Here is a 22,129-nt window from a genome sequence, read left to right as displayed (position 1 = left end):
ATATTGGGAGATGTATGTTCTTTCTGCATTCCAAAAAGAGGCTCCTGGATGAACACAGTTGACTCTTAATTGGTGCTGCAGGTGTTTGAGAATGCAGCTTTGATTTGTATTCAGTTCCTGGGTGGAAACATATTTCATGGTTTTTTTGAGATTTGTCAAGCTGGCAATGCAGAATTTTCTTTAGTCTGTGCTTAGTTTTCACTGTTACTATTTCCCGTTGTAATTCCTGGATCAAAAATGACTAATTTGAAAATATTAGCTCTCTCACATATGCTGAAAAGTTGGCTTCCTTTCCTTGGAACCATTTTATTTTTAGAGATGGGTAGAAAATGTTGCATTAACAACCTCTGTTTGATCCAGTTATGTAATTCATGGTGGTGGTAATTCTCAGCACCAAGACACTCCCAAGTGTGGCTTTCCAACCCTCTCCATAAAAACAGAACCCCAAACTTCTGTTTGAACAGTAACGTTCTTGCTGTACAAATCTGTAAGTGGATAGATGAGAAGAAATCATTGCCATGTGTTTTACTGGAGGTGTAGGGGAAACTGTATCTTGTTTAAACTGGCCTTTCCGCTCTCACAGCAAATACTGCTACTGGCAAATTTTGAGGTGTTTGGTTTTTTTTTTAAATATTAAAACAGTTTCTAAAAAGCCAGTCTGCTCTTTCAGTTGCTGTTTCTGAGGAAAGAATCCAAATTCCTTGTACTGACTGTAAACTTTCAGAAAGGAATAGACTAAGGAATTCTAGGGAATGATGTGTGCGCTATATATTTGCTGTAAAGTCCTCGGCTGGCTAGCTAGTTGGTGGGATGGAGGATGTTGGTGATGCATAGGACGTGTTTCAAAATTTCCATCTAACTGGACAGAGCTGAGGCTGTTTGCATGGATGTTTGTCCTGTCCCCCCCCCATCTTCCCCACTGCAGAGCGTTATGACTGAGTAGTGTTTGTCTTCATAATGTTGAGCATTTCTAACATTGTTCTTTAGAGAAACAGGATTATACCCTTGTATACAATATTTTGTTTCTCAGCCATGGGGCCTATTTATATAATAGCAGAACAGAACAAATTCAGTAGACACACAGAAGACTATAGGATGGTACAGTGTGCGACTACTAAGCCAGCAGGCTGTTGCATATAACTCTTATTACTGTGTAACATTAAAACAGAGCTGCTCCACTCAGAAAATAGAAAACTTAAACAGCTGACTTGCCGGCTTTGATAATTTTTCACTTGTCTAGCCTTTAGGTTGGATCTGATGATCCAGAAGAGGAGTAATATTTTCTTTCTCCCTATGCAGATTGTGAGTAGGCTTCTGAATTGCTGGACGAGGCATAGCCATGGGTAGTTTGTCTAGGGAGGTACGGTGGAATGACAGAGGAGCTCACACCAAGTAGGAGGTCGCATTGTCACCATTCTGTCCAACTTGAAGGGCCAGCCAGTGCCCCCTCCCCCAGGGTTATAATCAGTAAAATTTTAGCTAGAACATGTCTCTCCTGCACAAGCACATTGAAAAAGGGTTTTCTCTTTTAACCATAGCCATAGTCCCAGGCTGCCCTGAAATCTGGGGATGAGAGAAGGAAAGATTTAAAAAAGAAATGAAAATTCAGGCTATTCCATCCGATTATGGACTTGTGTAACTCTCACTGTGTGTCAATGACTCTGAATAAAACCTTCCTTCAAAAGACACAGAATGAAAAACCCTACAACATGGAAGAGCAAGGAAAAGCTAATCCTGCTCCCGGCACATAGATCTTGACAATCTCACAAAAGACAGGGGAAAGCCGTGTAAAACAGTGATTGCCAAAGTTTCCAAGAGCCTTTTGAGTCTAAACAAAAACAAAGCCAAAAAAGGAGCACACAGACCTCCCCGCCCCTCTTTTTTTTTCTCTCTTTCCTTGCACAGTTTAGTGTAATTCAGAATGGTGCCAGGTATCCATTGTTAAAGACATTTGTCTGCTTCATTGTAAGGGGACATTTAAAGCTGAAACTGAATTTTTTTTCAGTGTCCTCTGTTGTCTTTCATCTCCATGTCGGGGCCTGGTTCTGCAGGGTGCTGAATGCCAGTGAAGAAGGCTCATAGGATGGTCCCGGCCATTGTTCATTAGGTCTGTTCTGAAAGCAGTTGGGTATTGTAGATTCTTGTTTATTTTCTCCCATGTAAAAGCCTTTCTGAAAAAAACAGACTGAATCTCTGAAATTCGGCACAAATGAAAGAAACAACATGCAAATTCATGACCTTGGCAAAGGGCTTTGATGGTAGAAAGTCAGAGTAAAGCTTAAGCGTCATTAAGTAGCTGACTTAGAAACAATGGCACGGTGTGGTGAACCATAAGGAATGCTGAAGTGCAAAAGAAACTGAAAATAAATCCAGGGGAAGGCTGACTTCCCTTCTAAAAAACATTGCAGATGTAAGAATTAAAGCTTAGCTGTCATGAAAGAAGTCCCTAATTTTCAGAGGGAAATATAAGAATTGCCATTCTGGATCAGACCAGACTTCAGAAACTGGCCATTCCTCACATCACATTCCAGTATAGAGTCAGAGGATGTTAGAATTGTGTGTGTGTGTTTGGCTTTGGGTATTATTATTATTATTATTTATTATCATCATCATCAGGATTTGCATAACTTGTGGGTGTGCATTTGTAGCATTTCCATATGATGGTTCTTTGTTCTGTAAATAGGTCCAGACTTGGAGAACATTTAGGCCGTAAAGAAACTAATTAGTCTTCTTATGGAATCTAGCATTTGATTTGAGACGTATGCAACTAGGTAGGAGATTAAACAAAAGCAAAATACTTATCGCTTTAACTCTAGCACCGTGGGCCTGATCCTGAAAGGATTTCAATGGAACTTCAGCTGCTCATCATCTTTCAATATCAAACCATATTCTTTTCAGTCACTTTACTGTTTAGCGGGTGTATTTGATTTTATTCAGTTTCAACAGGCACAAGTGAAATTGCACCAAGTGTCTTTAAATCCTCATGCAACGAATTTCTAGAGTATAAAGAATGGACCTGAAAGTTATGAAATACCAAACTGGCACATGCATGTTTCATTGAAAGTTCATCTAAAGTAGCTCTTATAGGATAAAATTGCAGTAATTAGCTAAGAGAATAGTTTTCTCTCCTGGCCCTCTGATTTCTTGACAGTAAGGGAAAAGGGCAAGAAACAATCCAAAATCTTTAGTGAGAGTATACATAGCATAGTGTATGAAGATGATCCCAGACCAAACTTAGAAAGTAAATGTTACAATTTAAACCACAGCCAGTAGCAATAATCCCTTGAACATCTTGAAACCAAATAATTGCAATCTTTATAAATCTGCTTGTTTTAACTGCAGTCATCTTTCTTTGATTCAGTTGCCTCCGATACAGATCAATGAGTAGTCTGACCCTTAGGATCAGGCAGGAGGCAGTCAATAGAAGCCAAGAATTAATATATTTTCCAGGAAATATAAAAGAACACCAAACTAGGTACAAACATAGAGGAGAAAGAGGAAAATGGGTCTCTGAAATGAACAGGGCATCACACTCATCAGACAGAGCTGGTCTTATCTTCTTATTGTAAAAGTGGGAATACTCTAATGGCTGTGAGGGAAAAAGGGGGAAGGTGTAATGCCGACTAGAGGGTGTGGAAAATCTTTGGCTTCATTGGCAGCCGCCTGTCTAATCGATGTGAATTGTTCTAAACTTGTATGAACCAAATCACAGAAAACAACCTGAAGGCAAGAAATTCTCCCTCTTATTAAGGACTCGGCAGCCTGAGGAAACTTAAGATCCACATGGGTGTCATTCTGCATCAGACCTTTTTTGGCATTAAACTTCTAGTCCCTGTTTCTTCACAGTAAAACACAGATGTTTAATTTTAGACTGGCAGATGTTTCACTCCTGTCTGAGATCTGAAACAAAGGCAAGATATAGGCATTTATAAGCCAATAATATTGTTCTTGTTCTTCCAGATTAACTCTGTGTATAAATAGGACACACACCATATCTCTACATTTGAGTATACTGCTGCAAAAGGCACCATTAGTAAACTGTGTATAGTTCTATAGTAGACTATATTATCATTTTTTCTTCTTGTGTGCATGCACACGTGCGTGTATTTATCTAGAAACATACATGCCGCTTGCCAGTAAATCTTCTAAGAATCTGTGAAAATAGGTGCTGATGTTGGCTACTGTTTTCATGTCCGCTACCTAGCAAGTGTGACTTAGGGATTCTTGTAAACTCTTTGTTTGAAAGGAAACTTCTGACTCTGTGGGGAAGAGAGGGCAGCTAGGTGTGTGCTTCAAAATTCCAGTCACCCATGATAGGTGAGAAGAGGATGATTTTGTGGACGCGACAGTGGACTAGGAGCCAAGACTTCTGGGTTCACATTTCCTGTGTGACCAGGCTCGAGTAACTTCAGCTGCTCTCTCTGTTCTCTGTCTGTAAAATAGGAATAATAATACTTCCCTACCCTGGAGAAAAGTGAATGAGAAGAATAAGAAGAGAATCCAGATGAAACCCTCTGGAGTTGTGAACCTCCAAGGGGGAACTGGTATTGCTGCTCCTTGAGTTGGCAAGAGCCAAGACGATATTAAAGTAACTGGTCTTTAGGGAGTACAGTCAACAGTTTCCAATTTGGATGCCTGAAATTAGACATCAAAATCTCGGCACTTGCAATGCTCATTAAAGTCAATCAGAGACATGGGTGCTGAGCACCTCTGAAATGAGGTCACCTATTTAGGCGCCTAACTACATGATTTGGGCATCCCAGTGTGAAAATGTTGGACACTGACATATTACTGTCATTCTTTCTGAACGGATGCATGTGCACTAGGCCCATTAACAGCCTATCAAGAGACATTTGAGGCCATGGTACATTGTTTGCTGGGGCTGCAGCCCCTCCCATTTCACCCAGTTACAGATATAGGGAGGGGGCTGAGAACGGAGTTCAGGTACAATTGTCCCCCTTTTACCTTTCTTGTCAGCCCTGCCAGTTAACCTGTTCTTCATTGTCTAGATCGTCAGAATTTCATTTTTGCTTATAACTTCTACTTTTTAAAAAGTTTTTATAGGTACAGTAATTAATTTGTATTAGTTTTTTTAACATCATATGAATAATATTTACAAATGTATAGCCAGTTGGATTATTGCTTCTTAGAACTGTGTAATAAAAGGTAATAATAAAATACTTCTAAAGATCTAATGGTTTGTAACAGCCCATTGTCAGCTAAAACAGTGATGCTTAGAAATGGAAGACCTTACATAACAGACCTCTGCGAAGCAGAGTGCGTCTTAAGGGCCTGTGGAACAAAGGCGCTCAGCACCACCAAGGAGGTGCTGGAAGGGACCAATGCCACAAGTTGTTGAGTGCCAGTAATTCCTATTAATTTCAGCACTTCCCAGCGTTTGGCACAAAGTTTTCACCCAATCAGGGAGCTTTGAGGTAGTTTTCTATACTGAAATCCTGGCTGTGTCCTCTTGTAGTTCAGTTGCCGCATGTTATGAAACGCTTCCAAGTTTCAGACTCAAATATATATTTGTGTAAATTAAATATATTGGTGCTACTTCATAGCTTCCACTGCCTTTTAAATTATTTCTTGTTTTCTTCTGCGTTAGCTGGTAAGCTGCTTTCTTGGTCTAGTACAAAACTATATTAGACAATACTTCACATTGTTTGCCATTTCATTCAGAGGAAGAGGAGCAGCTGCCCTCCGAAGATACAAATTAATTAGACACGAATACTATCCTGTTCTGTAGAGCATAAAGGCCAAACAGACTTGCTTTCTTTGAAAACATGGGGCCAAAGTGTTTTGTACCCTGCTTTTTTATGCTCCAGTTCTGTGTGCAGTGATTAATATACATTGAAGTACAGTAGCATTAAAAAAGACCTAAATCTTTGATAAAGTTTGTTTAATCTTGTTTGAGTTGTACTAATTCTTTAACCAAAACAAAATCCACAAATGAGATGTGTCCATATATAAACAAGATTTTTTTTATAGACAGAGGCAATAAGCAAGAGAAACAATATTGGATTATATTAGAATAGATTAATCTGGATTACGCTGTGTGGGTTTTTTTTCTAGCACAAATTTTGGCTGAAGTCTCATGTGACGGTTTGGTTCAGAAAAGAGAATGTTAAGTCACCTATGGCCTTGTTGTTGGTTCTTATGTTTAAACACACAGGGCACTTATAAATAAATCAGAACAATATTTTTTTCTGCCAAAATATCTCTGACATTTCCCAATATTGTATGTGTGTGCGTGTGTATCTCCAGAAACACAATATGGGCAGATCAGTGTTGTCTGTACTATTAGTTAAAGTTGTTTTTCAGACCAAGTAGCTGGATTTCAGGAAATGGGACTGACACCGGCTTCAGCTGGAATTAGTTACTCTAGGAAGTTAACAAATACCGGGGCAGTACAGTCTCTTGACTGCATCCTATTGCTTTCTTTGCATTATTTATTATTGCAGTATCAAGACTGGCCAGCCCAAAAATTGATGTACCTTCAGAGTCACTCTGTGTGACATGCACAGAAACTTACAATCCACTGTCTGTCATCTGGTGCAGCTTGTTTGCTGGTCTGAATGTTATGTATGTTTAACTTCCTGCAATTACAACAGTTAGTTTGAAAAAGAAATGCATAAAGAGTTGGAGAAAGAGGGCCTGGGTTCTATTCCAGGACTACTTGTATGACTTTAGGAAAGTCACTTAACCATCGTGTGCCTCAGTTTTCCATGGTACCAACCTTTGTAAAGTGCTTTGAAATATATGTATGAAAAACATTCTATACATGCAAATAATTATTGTTTGTTTGTTAATTCATTGATGGGGATCATGTTTTAGCTTTGCTTGCTTTTAAAGCTGTTAACAAACTTTATCTAGCAAGATAAATTAAAATCACATCTATGTGGTTATGGAAAATAGTAACTAACCACAATCTCAGTCTAAATGTTTTTCTTTAAAATGTATAAGAATGATGGTTACAAACCACAGTGTCTGCCTTCTGTTGTGAAATGTTTGGATTTTTGCTCTGTTGGCTGCAACTGTTCAAGGATACTTTCTCTACAATTACTGCAGCTCTTTAACTTGACTTTAATTTTATTTTTTACAAAGACACTAACATGGAACCATTTTAACAGCCCTTGGAAAATTAATGTCTCTATGTTCTTACCCTTTTAACAGCTTATGTTCTGCCAGTTTTTAAAGTGGCAATAAATAGTTTTTGCATTTTTTCACCCAAAGCCATTAATTAAAATAATAATTGCAGCTTTAAACAAATAGTGCAGGGAGTTTTGTTTTTGTGTGTGTGGTACTTTATGCCTTTGCTCACCAGTATAAACCATGACTGTGTAGAAAGAATTGACAAGCTGCTGGAACACTTTCTCTGGCAAGCTTGCCCGCAATTAACACAAGCAATATGAAATAATATGGCCTAATCTTTATCCCTTGCTGTGGCTCTTGCATTTAAAAAACATTGTGGCGTCACCAAAAAAAAACCTGATGCCCGATTTTGATATCTGTTGACTCCTAAACGTATGCTATCCTTTTCCTGAACAGCATCTATTAAGCACATCAGACATCTAACCTAAATGACCCCCGTATCCCCTAATGCTGTGTATGGTATTTGTGCTATACCTGAATACTTCCCTGTCATAGGGAGTCATGCAAAGGTGTGCAGTATATAGTGTTCGTTCATTGGCTCTAAATGGGAGAGAAGAACTGGACCCTTCTGCAAGCAGTGTCCCTGAACCTGTCCCCAGGATATATTTTTGCAGTGACGGTTGTGCTTTTGGTGTGTGCTTATGTAATAACCTTAGTCCCAGATTTGGACCTTAGCGTCCAAAATATGGGGGTTAGCATGAAAACCTCCAAGCTTAGTTACCAGCTTGGACCTGGTACCTGCTGCCACCACCCAAAAAATTAGAGTGTTTTGGGGCACTCTGGTCCCCCTGAAAAACCTTCCCTGGGGACCCCAAGACCCAAATCCCTTGAGTCTCACAACAAAGGGAAATAATCCTTTTTTCCTTCCCCCCTCCAGGTGCTCCTGGAGAGATACACAGACACAAGCTCTGTGAATTCAAACAGAGTGAATCTCCCTCTCTGTTCCCAATCCTGGAAACAAAAAGTACTTTCCTCTTCACCCAGAGGGAATGCAAAATTAGGCTAGCCACTTTAACACACACAGATCTCCCCTGATTTCTTCCTCCCACCAATTCCCTGGTGAGTACAGACTCAATTTCCCTGCAGTAAAGAAAAACTCCAACAGGTCTTAAAAGAAAGCTTTATATAAAAAAAGAAAGAAAAAATACAAATAGTCTTTTTGTATTAAGATGACACAATACAGGGCAATTTCTTAAAAGAATATTGAATAAACAGCCTTATTCAAAAAGAATACAAATCAAAGCACTTCAGCACTTATATTCATGCAAATACCAAAGAAAAGAAACCATATAACTTACTATCTGATTTTTTTGTCCTTACACTTAGAAACAGAAGACTAGAAAGTAGAACTACTTCTCCAAAGCTCAGAGAAAGCAGGCAGCCAGAAAACAAAGACACAGACACTCAATTTCCTCCACCCAAAGTTGAAAAAATCCAGTTTCCTGATTGGTCCTTTGGTCAGGTGCTTCAGGTGAAAGAGACATTAACCCTTAGCTATCTGTTTATGACACGCCCCCCAAATTGCAGACAGTGGGGAAGCTCACTGGCGGCGATTTCCTTCTAGAACTTGAAAATAAACAGATTAATACAACACATGCACCTTTACATATACTACTAAGTATATAACTAACAGACTTTTACATTTTAAGAAAACTTTTTAACTACTGAATTTTGGGAAACTTTCACGGGAGAGTGCATCAGCTACTTTGTTAGAAGCTCCTGTGATGTGTTGAATTTCAAAATCAAAATTTTGGAGAGCTAAACTCCAACGAAGAAGTTTCTTGTTGTTCCCCTTGGCAGTATGAAGCCACTTTAGTGCAGCATGGTCAGTTTGTAGTTGGAACCGCCGTCCCCAAACATATGGGCGTAGCTTTTTCAGGGCGTACACAATGGCATAGCATTTCTTTTCACTGACTGACCAGTGACTTTCCCTCTTAGACAGTTTCTTGCTGAGAAACACGACAGGATGGAAGTTGTGATCTGTTGCTTCCTGCATGAGCACCGCTCCTATACCACGCTCAGATGCATCTGTGGTTACTAGGAATGGCTTGTCAAAGTCCGGGGCCCTGAGCACAGGGTCAGACATGAGCGTTGCCTTAAGTTGGGTAAAGGCCTTTTGACACTCATTAGTCCACTTAACTGCATTTGGCTGGGTCTTTTTGGTCAGGTCGGTCAGTGGGGCAGCGATTTGGCTGTAGTGTGGTACAAATCGCCTGTAGTATCCGGCCAAGCCTAAGAAGGATTGGACCTGCTTCTTGGACCGTGGGACAGGCCACTTTTGGATAGCATCCACCTTGGCCTGTAGGGGGTTTATGGTTCCTCGACCCACCTGGTGCCCCAGGTAAGTCACTCTGTTTTGGCCTATTTGACACTTTTTGGCCTTAACAGTTAGTCCTGCCTGCCTGATGCGCTCAAAGACCTTTTCCAGGTGTAGTAGGTGTTCGGGCCAGGAGTCTGAAAAAATGGCCACATCATTGAGGTAGGCAACTGCAAATTCTGCCAGTCCAGCTAGTAGAGCATCTACCAGCCTCTGGAAGGTGGCGGGTGCATTTCGAAGGCCGAAAGGAAGGACATTGAATTCATACACCCCCGCATGGGTGACGAATGCTGACCTCTCCTTGGCAGGTTCATCTAGCGGTACTTGCCAGTACCCCTTGGTTAAGTCTATTGTAGAGATGAACTGGGCACGTCCCAACTTTTCCAATAGCTCATCGGTACGTGGCATTGGATAGTTGTCCGGACGAGTTACAGCATTTAGCTTACGGTAGTCCACGCAAAAGCGTATTTCCCCATCTGGTTTGGGTACCAGAACCACTGGAGATGCCCATGCACTGGAAGATGGGCGGATTATACCCATCTGTTTTTCCTTCTCTTCATTCTCTTTTTGTTGTTTTTCCATTTTTCGGTGGTGGTTTTCCATTTCTCGGCGGTGGGCCACCTCTTCTTCTTCTAGTTTTCTTTTGTGTGCTGCCTCCTTGGCTGCCTCTTTGGCTGCCTGTTCTCTTTGGTAGGCTGCCTGTTCTCTTTGGTAGGCTGCCTCTTTGATCTGTTCTTCTCTTTCTTTCATCTCCATCTCTTTTTGTTTTATTTCCAGTTGCTGTTTGTGTTTTTCCATCTCTCGCCTGTGTTCAGCTTCTTTGATTTGTTCTTCGGCGTCAATTTTTGCCTTAGAAGTCATGGTTCCTGTTTTCTTGTGTTGGGGTGCCCTCCGGTGTTTATCTTTTGAACTGCAGGTTCTCTGTTGCCTCCTGAAGTCTGCCTAGCAACAGTGCCTTTTTTCTTTTTCTCTTTCTAGCTAATGTTCAATGAAGGGAAACCAGAAAAACCACTTTATTTGCATGCCTATAAGTGCTGGTACTTGACTCCTAATGGGAGGGCTATTGTGTGACAAAAGACTGTTAATAGTCCGGTAATGGCTTCTTGCTTACCATGCAAGCCACAAACTGCCAGAGAGAGCAGAAAAAAAAAATTCTCTCTGGTTCCCTTTTAAAACCAACTGTTTCTCTCTCTGCTAAAAAGCCCTTAGCAGAGAAAAGAAAAATATAATATTCCTACTGGCTTCTTGATTCTGTCTATATCCCACCACTGCTACACCATGTAATAACCTTAGTCCCAGATTTGGACCTTAGCGTCCAAAATATGGGGGTTAGCATGAAAACCTCCAAGCTTAGTTACCAGCTTGGACCTGGTACCTGCTGCCACCACCCAAAAAATTAGAGTGTTTTGGGGCACTCTGGTCCCCCTGAAAAACCTTCCCTGGGGACCCCAAGACCCAAATCCCTTGAGTCTCACAACAAAGGGAAATAATCCTTTTTCCCTTCCCCCCTCCAGGTGCTCCTGGAGAGATACACAGACACAAGCTCTGTGAATTCAAACAGAGTGAATCTCCCTCTCTGTTCCCAATCCTGGAAACAAAAAGTACTTTCCTCTTCACCCAGAGGGAATGCAAAATCAGGCTAGCCACTTTAACACACACAGATCTCCCCTGATTTCTTCCTCCCACCAATTCCCTGGTGAGTACAGACTCAATTTCCCTGCAGTAAAGAAAAACTCCAACAGGTCTTAAAAGAAAGCTTTATATAAAAAAAGAAAGAAAAAATACAAATAGTCTCTCTGTATTAAGATGACACAATACAGGGCAATTTCTTAAAAGAATATTGAATAAACAGCCTTATTCAAAAAGAATACAAATCAAAGCACTCCAGCACTTATATTCATGCAAATACCAAAGAAAAGAAACCATATAACTTACTATCTGATTTCTTTGTCCTTACACTTAGAAACAGAAGACTAGAAAGTAGAACTACTTCTCCAAAGCTCAGAGAAAGCAGGCAGCCAGAAAACAAAGACACAGACACTCAATTCCCTCCACCCAAAGTTGAAAAAATCCAGTTTCCTGATTGGTCCTCTGGTCAGGTGCTTCAGGTGAAAGAGACATTAACCCTTAGCTATCTGTTTATGACAGCTTATATGAGCAATTTTGGCAAAACCAAAGGGACCGTAAGGAGACTAGAGTAGCTTTTGTCTGAATATTAGTGCTGGATAAAATGCTCTCCAGTTCTTGATTTATTTAAATTAAATACTTCTAATATTTTTCAGTTCATATCCTTCCTTTCTCAATGTCCAAAAGCACCAGCAAGATACCAGCCCCTTTAGATACTTCCACCACAAGAACCAGCAATTTCATTCTAAAATAGTACATCTGAATATTTGGAAATTCTCCTTGTAAGAGCTTTGAAACAGAAAAATTATTTCTGTTGGTGCAAATTTCTTATGTAAGTGAGCTGCACATCAGCATTACAAAGTACTTCTACTTTGCATAGATAATCAGGCCGTAGTGGTAGGAGAAATTATGCTTTAAAATATCGTCTGGATTGTTCTTCCACTTAGGGTGACCAGATGTCCCGATTTTATAGGGACAGTCCTGATTTTTGGGTCTTTTTCTTATATAGGTACCTATTACCCACCACCCCCGTCCTGATTTTTCAGATTTGCTTTCTAGTCACCCTACTTCCACTATTAGTTCCTCATCCATTCATGGTAATACCAGGCTGTTGTTCTGGGTGTGCTGGTAGATTGAGATGATCTTTTTTAGAAGATACATGCTGATGCCATGATTCTTAAAACAAAACCACACATCTCATAGAAACAAAAACTTTCCATTTTAAACGGCTTCTCACCTAAGAATAATATTGCATTACGCTGGTACTTAATATAGCCTTACATTTTGTTGGCTTTTACAACTTTTTGTCCTATAATATGCTGTCACATAATAATAGAACACTGCAGGATATGTCCTAGTTAGAACACTAACTTCTTTGTAAAAGAGACCTTTCTGTTGTGGGAACCGTAACAACAACTACACAGAAGTCCCCAGATTTGCTATTCTACCTGAAGGATAGGAAACATCAAAATAATGAGAGTAAGATACATTTAAGAGGCTAAGTGATGGCATGTTTGATCCAATGCTTTTGTCTAACTATTTTTTTTAAAAGAATCATAAATCTATACTCAATTATATTAAGGGTGTATTTGTCCTTTTCAAGGAGCAGTCCTGATCATATGTATAGCGTTTGACATATGTTATCAAAACTTGTTGATCAAGGTGTAGACCATTATACAGTTGGATGTATTTTTATAATTTATAAATGCTTAAAATATATTGTAGATGATGCAGTTAGCACCTATGCACATCTGTATGAGTCCTGTTTTGCTGTGATAGGTAATTTTAAGCATGATAATGGACTTCCATTATAAACACGTTTTGGGAAGCTAATCCTCTGTATGTTCACAAAACCTAGCATTGTGCAGAGTTTGTTCGTAGTAACTCATTTGTTTTACCTTTTTAGTATTAACATCTGCTAAAAGGCAGTGGCAGGCCCCATCAATTGTATGTAACTAAATGTTTTAAGGGAAGTTGCAGCAATATCCTAGTATGTCAGTGTAATTTTTTTTTAAAGCCAAAGCTTAATAAAACTTTGGTTTTTTTGGTGGTGATGAGATAAAATTTTAGACACTTGGAAGTGGGAATGGGAGTGGAAAGGAAACGTAAGAATCACGTTTTGCTTTAGGAAAGTGAGTGCTGACGGATAATATTGAGATGCTAAGATTAACTTTTGTTGTCAGCGTGTATATAACGTTTTTCAGCAGCAGAAAATTAAAGAAAAGTAGTTATTATAGGGAAGTAGCTACTAACCTGATTGGGCAATTTATGGCCTTTTGGGGAAACCTCTAATATATTTGCATAACATTTTATTTTTGGTTAGTTGCATACAATAGTTTGTGTCTTCTCTTTAGAAAGCTGATTCTGTATACTTGTCCACATTTAGAGAGTGATCTCAGATGTTCAGAAATAGCAATTTTTCTAAATGATTAAAAAAAATAAAGCACAGTTAGGTTACACTAATCCCTCTCTCAGAATCCATTCAAGACAAGGCTCCTACATGAGCTATTCTTTCAGAAAGGGATCAGGAAAAAAGGAAGACCTTGAGTTTAAACGTAAGAACAAGAGAAGCTTCATTCTGAAGATCACAGATATTAGCCCTGGCTCCAGCATAAGGGTGCCCATTGCCTCCACATATAAAATGATCATTCTTGTTGAGTAGATAACTATTTATTTTCAAGAACAATGTTGTGAAAAAGATATTGAATCATCAAAATCGAGCTGTGTTTATTTGGATCCTGCACCTTAAAAGCATTTAACAGTTCTCCCTGTTTATTCTTTTTCAAGTAGCTCAAGAGAAGCCAGAGCAGATCCCACTAGAAAGTCGTTCGTGTGTCCTCATTCGACGTGATTTAGTTGCTCTCCCAGCAAGTCTTATCAGTCAAATTGGATATCGGTGCCACCCAAAACTCTACTCAGAGGGAGATCCCGGAGAAAAACTTGAACTTGTTGCAGGTAATAGCTTTTTTTTTTTTAACATTAGAATAATTGAAGATTAGACATCTTTCCTTTTAGAATTTACCCCTTATCTCCCTTGAACCTTAGTTGCAATCAGACATATTGTATGCAAATTTTCCTTTTTTGTGTATTACTATGAACAAATGTACCCATCACTAATCAGTGGGGAAAAAAAACATAGAACATCTTAAATTTCCTTTAATTCACTGTTAGAAGAATGTGTCATTAGCAGGAATTATTCAATTGAATTAATTTAGCATTTAATTGAATTCCCTAAGTTTATATTCTTCCTGATTGGTATGGGCTGCATCACAACTGTATTTTAATTTTGTTTCACAGATGGAAAAAAAATTTTTTACCTATCAAATGTCAAGATTTACGGAGCAGTGGAAGTGGGATTTATAGAAATGAACACACATTAAGACATTTTGGATTTTAATTAAAACAACAAAAACTTTAATAGTGGGTAAAAGATTACAGTGTTGGGCTTGTGGGTTTCTCCCTAGATATGAATTGCAAGAATCGATCCCTAGGGACACATTTGGTGTATCTGGGGCAAGGATGAGGCTGTAATCTTCTGACTAGTCACAGGTGGAACTGGTCAATTTTGGCAACCAATTACCAGTAAGGCAATAGGACCCCAAGGCTGGAAACCAATTTAACATTCTAAGGACAGATATCCTGGGTAGTGTGGGATGTTCAAGAGGAGGCAAAGGTTTTTGAAGCATTTCCCTCTGTCCACCAGATTCTTCTCAGTCTTCTCTAGGTTCAGCCAAATCCAGCTACTGTTGACCTGGATGCATATTTTGGCTAGGCATTCAGAAAGCTGAGACGTGGTACTGTTTAGGTTTGATATACTGGAGTTGTAGAGCTGGATGCAGATGTAAAATATGCAAGACTTAAAACTGTAGTCCTGTCCTTTGGTGGCCATTAAACATCCCATGGCACTGTTATGTAAGAGGGATGTGTTGACCTTGATGTCCAGACTAAATTCCAATTTGGGTAATTACAGTCTACCTCACTAAATGCCCATTGCCGTTTCAGTTGGATATGGTATTCTTTTCCACTTCCTGCCTCCACTATTGTGTAGTGTTATGAACTGCTGTCTTCTACCCCAGAAGTGACTCTATTCAGGTGGTGTAATACCTATGTAAAGCCCTTACTAACTTCACAGGTAGTTGTGAGGATTAATTAATACCTGTCAAGTGTTTTGAGTTCCTCTGACGGAAAACGTCACAGACGGGAAAAGTGAGTTAGTGCTATCGAGCCAAACCAGTTGTCCTTTCTTTCTGATCATTTTATAGCTTGGATACAATACTATGAGTAGCACACATTTATTTTCAGCCTGTTGTAGGAATGTTAATTTAAAAAATTAGCTAGACAGATTTCTTTCTGATCAAGGACATATATTTTCTTCAGTGGATGGCAGAAATAAAACGCACCCACTGTACAATAGCATAAAACACCGAGTATTTATTTTGTAGCTGGAATATTCAGTTTGTATCTACTTGCATTTTATGTAAGACTTAAAGACATCAAGTGATGCAGGTTATTTTCACAGTTAGAACTGCAAATTGGCTCAGGGCATCTTTGCTTGATTTACATTTTTCAATCTGGAAAAGAGTAGATTCATATCTTGGATAGTGCCTGCCTGGATTATTTTTTACTTATTAAAGTGAAGTTACCCTTGGTAACATCTGGCATTCTCTCCGATGGCTTCTCTCTCAAAATACTGTAACAAATAAAGGCTTAGCGGCTAATTACAGTGTCAAACTAAGGCCTTGTCTACACTACAAAGTTGCAGCGCTGGTGAGGGGGTTACAGCGCTGCAACTTAGGATGTGTACATACCTGCAGGGCATTACCAGCGCTGCAACTCCCTGTTTGCAGCGCTGGCCGTACACCCGGTCGTGCCTTGGGTGTAGAGGATCCAGCGCTGGATCACCAGCGCTGGTCATCAGGTGTAGACACTCACCAGCGTTTTTGTTGACCTCCGTGGAATAAGCAGGTATCCCAGCATACCTGAGGAAGCCTCTCTGGTAATCAAGCAAACTCCACTGCCCTCCAAGCAGGTTTCCTTCCCCGCGGTGTGCTCTGGCGTTCCCCGACCCCCCCTCCAAGCAGGTATCCAGCCCCGCGGTGTGCTCTGGCGTTCCCCGACCCCCCCTCCAAGCAGGTCTCCTTCCCCGCGGTTTGCTCTGGCGTTCTCCAACCCCCCCTCCAAGCAGGTATCCAGCCCCACGGTGTGCTCTGGCGTTCCCCGACCCCCCCTCCAAGCAGGTCTCCTTCCCCGCGGTGTGCTCTGGCGTTCCCCGACCCCCCCTCCAAGCAGGTATCCAGCCCCGCGGTGTGCTCTGGCGTTCCCCGACCCCCCCTCCAAGCAGGTCTCCTTCCCCGCGGTGTGCTCTGGCGTTCCCCGACCCCCCCTCCAAGCAGGTCTCCTTCCCTGCGGTGTGCTCTGGCGTTCCCCAACCCCTCCTCCAAGCAGGTCTCCTTTCCTGCGGTGTGCAACAGCGCTGCAGCGTGGCCACATCTAACACCACTTGCAGCGCTGGTTGCTGTAAGTGTGGCCACTCTGCAGCACTGGCCCTATACAGCTGTACTAATACAGCTGTAACAACCAGCGCTGCAAAATTGTAGATGTAGACACACCCTTAGCAAAAACAGATGGGGGTGGCTGTGCCCAAAGTACATAAGAAAAATCTTTCATTGAAAGTTTAGTAACCTCCATATACTAAATACTTCCTTCCATCAGATTTTTCTTGCCATAATTGATTCTGAAAACTTTGCCCAATTTCTCTAGAAATGATCATAGTAAAACTGATTGATAGACAGAGCGTGCACTGAGCATGGTGAGAAGCTGCAAGGTTCAGAAATCCCACCGTGCCACTTTTTTGTCTCCCCTTCTTACCCTTGTATTCCAAAAACCGTATGTAAGAGGAAAGGAGCTAACCATCACCTGGTAAGAGATCAAGCAGTCATTTTACCGCCTGCCCCAGGACAGCTCAGATGTTGTTTAGTCCTCCATTTCACACAGAGGAAAAGGGGCAAGCACTGATCTTCTACATTGTAAATCGGGAGCTCTATTGAGCTCAATGCAGTTGCTCCAGGTTTACTCAGTCTGTCCCACTAGTTTTTTTAAATATTCTTTTATTCTTAATTTTAAAGGTAAGTACAGATCTAATCGTGCATAGGCTTCCCTGGAAACACAAGAAGTAATTTTATTTCTCCTGTATATCTCAGCATCTGCAAGAACTTAGTCTGTTCCAGCTCTAGATGTGACCTACTATTTAAGCTTTATTTAAAAAAATAACTTTTATATTGTAACAGTGCGTGAAAAGAAAATATGCACTTCCCCATCTTTGCGTAAGCAGGCAGATTTTGAGGCATACAGTAGGTTTGCTTTTGCAAGTTATGTGCTATATACAAGTGTTCGATAATGAAAGGGTAAGAGACCTACCATAAAACACTGACAGTCTGTTTTCAAACCTCTGGACATGTAAAGCTTCCTTAGCAAGGTTGATTTCTCACCTACAAACATACTTTAAGCCAATATATTTGACACCCAGCAATTCCTGGGCATTAGAAACTATAATTCCCAGCTCACCAAAATTACCAGCGAGGGTTGTGCTGTGTTTCTTGGAAATAAATGGATTTGTAAAATAAATATGTCTCTCTTCCATGCCAGCCTCCTTTTTTAGTTTAAATGTGTATTCTACAGCTCTTTCCTTGACAGAAGGAAAGGCCAAATGGATGGTTGCTCTGGAAGGATGGTGGTAGTTTGCTATGGATCATTTTTAAAATGAAATAAATCATAGCACTGTGTGTCTTTTATGTAACCAGATCCATTCACCAGACTGCAGTGGATCTTTCTGTTTGGATAAAATCAGGGGATTATTATTATGGGCTGTGATTCTCACTAGACCCCAAGGGAGTGAGTGCCCAGATCCCATAGACCCCTGACTCACTCAGGCTTCTTTGAAAATCCCAACCATTGTTACTGTTATTTATATGCCTTACAGCAGTCCCTTGAGAATGCAGCTGAAATCATGGCCTTGTTGTGCTAGGCACTGTATAAGAACAGCCCTACCGGGTCAGACCAAAGGCCCATCTAGCCCAATATCCTGTCTACTGATAGTAGCCAATGTCAGGTGCCCCAGAGGGAATGAACAGAACAGGAAATCATCAAGTGATCCATCCCCTGTTGTCCATTACCAGCTTCTGGCAAACAGGCTAGGGACACCCAGGGCCGGCTCCAGGTTTTCTGCTGCCTCAAGAGGCAAAAAAAAAAAAAAGAAAGAAAAAGCTGATCAGCAGCAGCCCTATCGCGCCACTCTATTCTTCAGCAGCAGTTCGGCGGCGGGTCCTTCACTCTCTTTCTTCCTCCTCAGCTGCACTTTGGCAGCAGGTCTCAAAGAGGAAGAGAGGGACTGAGGGACCTGCCGCCGAATTCCCGCCAAAGACCTGGCCGTGCCACCCCAATAGCGGACAGAGTGCCGCCCCTTTCTGTTGGCCACCCCAAGCACCTGCTTCCTTAGCTGGTGCCTGGAGCCAGCCCTGGGGACTCCATCCCTACCCATCCTGGCTAATAGCCATTGATGGACCTATCCTCCATGAATTTATCTAGTTCTTTTTTGAACCCTGTGATAGTCTTGGCCTTCACAACATCCTCTGGCAAGGAGTTCCATAGTTGACTGTGCGTTGTGTTAAGAAATACTTTCTCTTGTTTGTTTTAAATCTGTTGCCTATTAATTTCATTTGGTGTCCCCTAATTCTTGTGTTATGAGGAGTAAATAACACTCCCTTATTTTCTTTCTCCACACCAGTCATGACTTTATAGACCTCAATCATATCCCCCCGAGTCGTCTCTTTTCCAAGCTGAAAAGTCCCAGTTTTATTAATCTCTCCTCATACAGAAGCTGTTCCATACTCCTAATAATTTTTGTTGGCCTTTTCTGAACCTTTTCCAATTCCAAAATATCTTTTTCGAGATGGGGTGACTATATCTGCACACAGTATTCAAGTTGTGGGCGTACCATGGATTTATATACAGGCAATATGGTATTTTCTGTCTTATTATTTATCTCTTTCTCAATGATGCCCAACGTTCTGTTAGCTTTTTTGACTGCTGCTGCACATCAAGTGGATGTTTTCAGAAAACTACTCACAATGACTCCAAGATCTCTTTCCTGAGTGGTAACAGCTAATTTAGACCCCATCATTGTATATGTATAGCTGAGATTATATTTTCCACTGTGCATTACTTTGCATTTATCAACATTGAATTTCATCTGCCATTTTGTTGCCCAGTCAAGTAGTTTTGTGAGATCCTTTTGTAGCTCTTTGCAGTCTGCCTGGGTCTTAACTATCTGGAGTAGGTTTGTATCATCTGCAAATTTTGCTACCTCTCTGTTTACCCCTTTTTCCAGATCATTTATAAACACATAATAGGAGACCATCCCTCCCCTGAAGAGTTTGCAGTCCAAACAGGAAAACAGAAATATTTTGTGTTGCATTCTGTACTGGGATTTAAAGCTTTAGGGAAAATAAGGGTGTGGGTTTTAAACTCTGTACACTTTAACTCTTGCAGGCTCAGGCGTTTATATCACCCGGGGACAGCTCATGAACTGTCATCTATGTGCAGGTGTCAAACATAAGGTTCTTCTGAGACGTCTTCTAGCCACTTTCTTTGACCGGTATGTTCCTTTTTGACAAAAAAAAAATTAATTTGAGCCTTTTTTCCCCATACTTGTTCTTGCTTTTCTTCTTTTCAGTGGGTTAATCTGGAGCACGAGCGCTGACTTTTGTTTTTGCCAGTGGGTGCTTTTGAAGAGGTGTGTGTGTGTTTGGGGGATGGGGGAGGACTCTGCTAGTTTTGGGGGTAGGTTATTTTCAGCATATTTATACACTTCTTTCATATTCCAGTTATTGAATATGTGTATATCATTGGTATCTTACCAATGTAATCATTATTAAAATAGTAATGAACTACTTAATTACATTATCATGAATTACAGTTTATTAAAATCATTGCACTCACCTACAAGATGTCCTCACTAACATCCCAATTTAAAGACATTACGTCTCACTGTAGCTTTTTGGATGGGAAAGTGTCAACAACACTGTGACTCGTGGGTGCTCAGTACTAGGTTTACAATGGCATTGTGGCACCAGATCCACACGGAGAAGGGGCTCCGGTGCCCAGATTGTGTCACCCTCACCTGTGTTCCCTCCCAAGACCCCATCCGCTGCTTACTCCTCCCCACTCCCACTTTCCCCTTGCATGCGGGGGCCTCAGGGAGAAGAGGCTGAGCAGGGGTTGGGCGGAGCCGGGAGTGGTGCCAACAAAACATTAATCTGGCCCTGCGCATGCTAAGCACCCCCTGGTTTTTTTGGTGGGTGCTTGAGTCTCAGAGCAACCAAGATGTCAGCCCCTATGGTCTGAAGTGCCAGCTTTTCTGATTCCTCAACTGAAAAATATACTGTTTGGTTGCTACCTGAAAGAGAATAAACTCAGTAAGACAGTATCTCTCTGCATCACTTTAAGCTTTCACTCTTACCTGAAATCCTGGGTATAAGATCTGCATTTCTCTCCCTTTCTTGCAGGAACACACTCGCCAATAGCTGTGGAACTGGAATTCGGTCCTCCACGAGTGATCCGAGCAGGAAGCCCCTGGACAGCAGGGTTCTTAATGCAGTGAAATGTAAGGGGAGGGGGGAGATTTACTGTTGCCGTGTTAGAACAGTCTGACAAAAGCAAAAGCTTAGGAAAGAGCTGCAATTTAAACCGGGGAAGGCCCTTAAGAGTGTATAATAATTGTGACCTTATACATTGAAATTGGTTATGTGAAAATTCAAATCTTTTCACTGTTTTTAAAAAATACTTTCAATTATCTGTCTAAAGTTAGTATTTTGTGTTGACAATATGACAATTTGAAACTGAACATTATTGTTCACATTATCTTGAATTTTATTTGGTATTTTTTTAAATCGCTAATTTTGCAGTACAATACTTTTATTAATAGATGAGATTCTTTCATGGGCTTACATGCTTGATAACTGAAACAGTCCGTTTCACAAAATGTGAAATAACTTTACTAAACTAGGGCTCTGAGTCTGCAGCCAGATCCACGTAGGTGCAGGGATCCACCCATGCAGATCAGAGCCAAAGTCCCAAACCATATTTGAAGGAGAGATTTTCCATATGGGCCCTCGGTGGTTCTCTGTCTGCTCCTCCTTGATCCTGACCATAGCTGTGTCTGAAAGTTGCAGTGCTTTATGGCAGTGGTTCTCAACCTTTCCAGACAACTGTACTCGTTTCAGGAGTCTGGTTTGTCTTGAGTACCCCCAGTTCCACCTCACTTTAAAACTACTTGTTTACAAAATCGGACATAAAAATACAAAAGTGTCACAGCTCACTATTGCTGACAAATGACTGTTTTCTCATTTTTACCATATAATTATAAAATAAATCCATTGGATAGACGCATTGTACTTAACGTTTCAGTGCGATACTGAGGCTGTTTTTGACTTGTGAGCCTTGTTTGAAGCCCAGGACCTGCTGCCAGGACTGAAGCATGTAACTTAGTTTTGCAGGGACCCCCTATAGTGTGGGGCCCAGGGCAGTTTCCCTACTTGCCACCTCTTAATGCCAGCCCTGCATTTCTGACCCCCCTAAACCTGTCCCAGAGGACTTGAGTACTCCTGGGGGTACACATACCCCTGGTTCAGAACCACTGCTTTATGGCACAGTTTTTTGTTCTTAATGAGTAATTTGGCCACTGAGAATTAGAAATTCTGCAGTCTGCATCAGAATTTGTTAGGGTGGATTAATCTATTTCATCATCTGGGTATAAGCATTTGTGTTTCACAGCCTATTTCCCTGAAAATGCTTGTTTATAAATCTTTTTTTTATTTTGTAAGTAAAAAAGGAAGTCTTTCTGCAAATAATTACCTTTTAAAAGGGATATACGTAAACAATAATAGCTTTTTTTAAAAAATCATTTTTTAAACTTGGAAACTGACCATGGTTCTGTATAATATCAAGCAGTTTATCCAGTCTGTATATAGAGGA

General features: G+C 40.8%; 1 protein-coding gene across 6 annotated transcripts in view; it reads left to right on the top strand.

Moving 5' to 3' along the window:
- The window catches only part of NACC2 (NACC family member 2), an 89,731-nt gene that overhangs the window by 58,396 nt on the left and 9,206 nt on the right, over positions 1-22,129 (top strand). For 5 of the 6 annotated variants that reach the window (XM_050926698.1, XM_050926699.1, XM_050926697.1 and 2 more), the window contains 3 exons: positions 13,886-14,053; positions 19,646-19,751; positions 20,662-20,759. In XM_050926698.1, coding sequence (XP_050782655.1) covers positions 13,886-14,053; positions 19,646-19,751; positions 20,662-20,759 — 372 coding nt within the window. The remainder of the gene's footprint in view (positions 1-13,885; positions 14,054-19,645; positions 19,752-20,661; positions 20,760-22,129) is intronic. The other variant, XM_050926700.1, reaches the window with a different exon arrangement.

Source organism: Gopherus flavomarginatus, chromosome 17 (genome assembly GCF_025201925.1).
Source record: "Gopherus flavomarginatus isolate rGopFla2 chromosome 17, rGopFla2.mat.asm, whole genome shotgun sequence".
Classification (NCBI taxonomy): Eukaryota; Metazoa; Chordata; order Testudines; family Testudinidae; genus Gopherus; species Gopherus flavomarginatus.
The sequence above is the reverse complement of the archived record's forward strand: the minus strand, read 5'-3'. Positions and strand labels throughout refer to the sequence as shown.